At 56.8% G+C, this 5426-nt stretch overlaps 2 protein-coding genes across 2 annotated transcripts in view; both read left to right on the top strand.

The window, feature by feature from the left end:
• Positions 1-139: 139 nt before the first annotated feature.
• LOC106895549 (tRNA (uracil(54)-C(5))-methyltransferase homolog) lies at positions 140-3993 on the top strand. The gene is made up of 5 exons (XM_014954987.1): positions 140-239; positions 1339-1549; positions 2826-2880; positions 3378-3510; positions 3894-3993. The coding sequence occupies exons 2-4, from the start codon at positions 1368-1370 to the stop codon at positions 3399-3401; spliced, it is 261 nt and encodes an 86-aa protein (XP_014810473.1). The 5' UTR covers positions 140-239; positions 1339-1367; the 3' UTR covers positions 3402-3510; positions 3894-3993.
• Positions 3994-5103: 1110 nt separating this feature from the next.
• The window catches only part of LOC106895469 (tRNA (uracil(54)-C(5))-methyltransferase homolog), a 6857-nt gene continuing 6534 nt past the window's right edge, over positions 5104-5426 (top strand). The window contains exon 1 of the mRNA XM_014954902.1: positions 5104-5304. The gene's annotated coding sequence lies outside the window, so the exon portion shown is untranslated. The remainder of the gene's footprint in view (positions 5305-5426) is intronic.

Below are 5426 nucleotides of genomic sequence, written 5' to 3' on the forward strand. Positions count from 1 at the left end.
GACGGACCGGGGCCCGCCCGCTGCTTCTCTCTGGCTTTCGGTTGTCCGCAGGGGCCGCTCGGAGCAGTGACACCGGCCGATCCCTCCCCGGTTCCGACGGGGCCAGCGGGAGCCCCTTGCCCCGCTCCGCAGGGGCTCCCCGCCGCGCTACCGGGCTCCGCCTCGGCGTTCCCGGAGGGGCGGCGCTCCCGGGAGCTGCCCGGCCACCGGGGCCCCGCTGCAGCGGGAGGCGAGCCAAGGTACGGGGGCCACAAGGTCGCGGGGGGGGAAGCCACCGAGCGGAGACACGCGTGGGGCGGGGGGAGCCGGTCGCGACGGGGGCTCGGCCGCCTCGCGGCGGGGGGGATTCCGCCGTAAACACCGTGCGCGGCGGCGGAAAGGCCGCTCCCCGCCATGTGGGAGCCGAGCGACCGGTAGCGGCGGGGTCGGTGGAAGCAACGGGCAGACCCCGGGCAAGCGTGGCCGGTAGCGTGGCCGCTCGCCCGTGGCCCAGGAGGGGACCGCCGCTCCCGGTCGCCCCTTCCCGGGGTCGGGGCAGCTCCCAGCAAAGCCCAGACGCTCCCCCGGGTCAGATGCACGGCCCCGGGTGTGTTTAGAAACCAAATGGTTTATTTTCTGGAGCGATCTGGCCACCGACGTGGGGGCTGATGGTGGCTCACTGTGCTGCTTGTCCCTCTCCTTCCCACCATAGAATCACAGAATGATATGGGGTGGGAAGGGACCTCTGGAGATCATCTAGTCCAACCCCCCCACCAAAGCAGGTCCACCCAGAGCAGGTTGCACAGGAACGTGTCCAGGTGGGTTTTGAATGTCTCCAGAGAAGGAGACTCCATCACCTCCCTGGGCAGCCTCTTCCAGGGCTCTGCCACCCTCGAAGGAAAGAAGTTCCTCCTCATGTTTAGGTGGAACTTCTTATACCCAAGTTTGTGCCCGTTACCTCTTGTCCTGTCCTTGGGCACCACTGAAAAAAGACCAGCCCCATCCTCCTGACACCATCTCTTTAAGTATTTGTATGCATTGATTAGATTCCCCCTAAGTCTTCTCAAGACTAAAAAGACCCAAGTCCCTCAGCCTCTCCTCGTAAGAGAGATGCTCCAGGCCCCTCATCATCTTTGTGGCCCTTTGCTGTACCCTTTCCAGCAGTTCCCTGTCCTTGAACTGGGGAGCCCAGAACTGGTCCCAGTGCTCCAGATGGGGCCTCCCCAGGGCAGAGCAGAGGGGGAGGATGACTTCCCACAACCTGCTGACCACACTCTTCCTGATGCACCCCAGGATGCCATTGGCCTTCTTGGCCACAGGGGCACGTTGCTGGCTCATGGTCATCCTGTTGTCCACCAGGTCTCCCAGGTCGTTTTCCTCAGAGCACCATGGCTCTGTCCTGCACATTGAGGTTACTGCCCCGGCACCTTCGCCCTTCAAGTGCTCTCCTGAGCAGCCTGCCCGGTGGGGACCACAGCCTGGTGAAGGAGAAGAAGACAGCAGTAAAGCAGAGGGAGAAGAAAAAGGCCAGGGAGGACATCAGCCTGCCAGGTTCCTCCTGGGAGGAGAGGTACGGTTCCTTCAAAACAACCAAGAGCTCTTCCAAAGCACCAAACACCCGAAGCTGTTCGAGCAGTGCGTTGGGGTTTCACCTCCACCCAGCTCTCCCCAGTAGAAGAGCCAGGGCTCAGCTGGCTTGCCTGGGGATAGGAATAATGGAAAAAGGTGAAGGAAAAGGTCTAAGAGGGAAGGAGCAGAGCAGTTGCTGTACTGGCAAGTAAAAAGTAATAGCCAGTTTGATTTGCAGGTCCGTGTCTGAAAGTAGTTGGCACTGGGTGCTTTGGAAGCAGCTCCAAAAATCCCAGTAAGCCGTAGCAGCAGCTCCTCCAGCTGTGGGGTGAGGTTTTCCATGGGCTCAGTGAGTCAGTAGTTGGTGGATAGCTACGGCAGTTTAGATTGTATCCACCTCACCCTCTACTCTTTTTTTTTCTTTTTTCCAAAAAAATCAACTTTTAGGTGTTTTGTTCTTGTTTGCCCTGGCCCAGATACAAGTAGTGGCAAGTTCTGAGGTTTATCTCTGAACTGGTCAGTGAGAGTGGGCAGCTGGTGATTCCCTGCCAGCTCCACACAAACTGTCCATTTCCCTGGGGTGGATTAAATCTAGTACAGCATTGGCAAAAAGGACACAGTCGTGCGTGGCTGGAAATGTGAGCAGGCAGATGATGCAGGATGGATGCTTCGAGGGATGAGAGAAGCATCGTGCCCTTTTAGGGGAAAGCTCCAGGGAGATGGGACTCGGGCTGTCCTCGGAGCAGCAAGGGATGGCCAAAGCCTCTGATTCACTGGGAGAAAGCAACAGAGTCCATCTGAAGCTACAGAATGATTTCTTTTTTTCCCTTTGTTTCCCTTCGCCTGCACTTTGTTGTTAGTTTTTTCCCTCTGACCCCAGTAACATTTGAATACTCATTCCCCTGGCTTTACCAGCCTGGAGTCAGATCTCACCAAGGGTCTTTCTGGGTCCATGTTCCTCACCCTGTCCTCTCAAGGGGGATCAGAAAGATACCTGGGTAACCCAGAACACCCAGGTCTCCCTGGTCAGACTTCTGCCAAAGGCTCAGCCTGTCCTCTGGAGAACTGGTCATTGTGGTTCCTGGGTCCCTCTTCCAGCCACAAGTGTTCTGCACCAGGAAGGTGCCATGAAAAGGGAGTTTGGATGTTCACAGCCAGCTCTGGGGCAGAGCCCGTACCAGAAGGGTCCTGCCCATGAAGCAGGTGGTGGGGATGTTATGCCCTAAGTATCAGGAGGTGAGTAGCTCTGGGCACTACCGTGATGTTGTGCTTTCCAGGCTAGCAAACGCGGTGACTCCGCTGTGGAGACTTCCCTACCAAGAGCAGCTGCAGGTAAGATGTGCTTACGTGGACTTTTCTCCGTTGTGCTGTCCCAACTGTCCCTCCTGTCTCCCTGGAGCAACAGCCCCTAGCATCTTAGTCGCTTAATGCTGTAAACTCTTCAGACCCCGTTTACTGCTGCTTTACTTCTTCAGTTATTATGAAGGATAGAACTGGGAGGTTCCCTGTGGGTGGTGTGTGTGATCACCAACAGCACAGCGATCCTGTCCAGTGTGGGACAGCAGATTCACTGGGGCTTCAGGTTGGACCAAGTGCTCCAGGCCAGCACTTGGGGACCGTGGACACAGGATTTCTTTCTCTCCCCATTGCTCCAAGCAGCTATGGTGATGAGAAAGGCAAAGTTCCTCTAGGGCTCTATCCCCCTTGCGGTATTCCCGCCTGTTGGCCTTCCCAGAGGTGGGTGATGAAGAGCTGCCCACCGTTTTTTAGGTGTTTTGTTCTTGCTCACCCTGCCCCAGGGTGGTCCTTTGAGAGTGTTTCTGGCTTAGGACTCCTCTGCAGGTGAAGCATGAAAGCCAGAGGAAGGTTTTGCAGACACTGGCGTCTCGTCTCAAGGAGCTGGGCGTAGATGGGCAGAAACCTGGTGGACTCTGCTGTCCTCTCCAGCCTGTAGTCCCTTCAGTGAGTATCCCACAGGAATATTGTCCCCTCTGAGCTGCTAACAGTCTCTCACTTGACTCCTGAAGAGCCTTATGGTGGGGATTGCTTGGTTGCAGGGAAGGTGTCTGTGGCAGTCCTTGCTGGCTTCTGCTTTGCAGCCTGTGACTGCTGAGAACAAAACAAGCCTTCCCTGATAAACCTGTCACCATTCTGTCGCAGAGAGCCATTTCTTCTTCCCGAGGGGAAGTATTGGGGGTCTTGTGCACAAACTCTGTTTCTGCGTTTTGCACATTCATGTGTATCTTCCTGTGCTGCCAACGGAACAAGCAGGCTGTGTTTTGGGCTTTCCTCCAGTACTTTTTCTTTTAATCCAAGGCTTTACTTTTCCTTCTTTTCTCCCTCAGCCCGTCATTAATGGCTACCGAAACAAATCTACGTTCTCTGTGAACCAAGGACCAGATGGGAACCCCAAAACCGTGGGGTTGTATGTGGGAACTGGCAGAGGTCAGTTCTGGAGCAGGGCAGAAAGCTACTGGTGTGGGATGGGTTGGGGCAAGGCTCTGCTCTGCCAGTCTCCACCCAAGTTAGAAGCCTGAATTCTGCAGGATGCCAACAGAAACACCACCAGCTCTGGGGCAGCAATTTTAAAACCTCAGTTTATTAGCTTCTCAAGAAAATACCAGCTTCTAATTTGCTAAACACAGCAGTAAGGATGACAGCTGTGGTGGCAGCCCCTCCAGGATTTACAGAATCACAGAATGATACAGGGTTGGAAGGGACCTCTGGAGATCATCTAGTCCAACCCCCTGCCAAAGCAGGTCCTCTTAGACCAGGTTGCACAGGAGCGTGTCCCGGTGGGTTCTGAATGTCTCCAGAGATGGAGACTCCACCACCTCTCTGGGCAGCCTGTTCCAGGGCCCTGCCACCCTCAAAGTGAAGAGGTTCCTCCTCATGTTTAGATGGAACTTCTTATATTCCAGTTTGTTTCTGTTTCCTCTTGTCCTGTCACTGGGCACGACTGAAAAAATGATTTAGCTTTCTTATTCTTAATTATGCTGTTCCTGTGATTTTGGCGTGCTCCAGGAGCCTGTGCTGTGTGGGGAGGGCATGGAATGGGGGGTGTGCATGTCCATAGGCAGCAGAGCAACGTTGGAGCGTTTGGGATGTGTGAAGCAGTTTGGTTTTGTGCACTGAAGATGTGAGCTGGGTGCTCCTGGCAAGCAGCTCAGTGGTGAACTCGTTCACACCATCAATACTGGGTTTTGCTTCTCAACATCCATCGCAAGAAGGTGCTGGGGTGGGTGCTGTGTTCTTTTCTCATTGAAAAAATAATCTCACGAATGCATTTTACCTCTGGCAGCAAAAGTTTAGCATTTAAACTGAAGTGAGAAGGCATTCTTCCAGGCAACCTAAAATGCTTTGCTGCTGTAAGCCCACACCATTATTCTCCAGTTAGCAAACTGGCTTGCTCTGCTCTGGCTCCCTTAGGTTAAGAGCAGTGCAGTGGTTCGGTGTCCCGGGGCCGGTTCCCTCCCCCGAGGTCCCGGGGGCGGGGTAGGGCCGTTCTCCAACGGGGTTCCCCGGGGCACGGCTCTGCGGGGGCGGGACGAACCGGGGCCCGCCCGCTGTTTCTCTCTGGCTTTCGGTTGCCCGCAGGGGCCGCTCGGAGCCGTGACACCGGCCGATCCCTCCCCGGTTCCGACGGGGCCGGCTCCCCGCCGCGCTACCGGGCTCCGCCTCGGCGTTCCCGGAGGGGCGGCGCTCCCGGGAGCTGCCCGGCCACCGGGGCCCCGCTGCAGCGGGAGGCGAGCCAAGGTACGGGGGCCACAAGGTCGCGGGGGGGGAAGCCACCGAGCGGAGACACGCGTGGGGCGGGGGGAGCCGGTCGCGACGGGGGCTCGGCCGCCTCGCGGCGGGGGGGGGGCCGCCCGAAACAC

Source organism: Calidris pugnax, unplaced genomic scaffold (genome assembly GCF_001431845.1).
Source record: "Calidris pugnax isolate Ruff unplaced genomic scaffold, ASM143184v1 scaffold38, whole genome shotgun sequence".
Taxonomy (NCBI): Eukaryota; Metazoa; Chordata; class Aves; order Charadriiformes; family Scolopacidae; genus Calidris; species Calidris pugnax.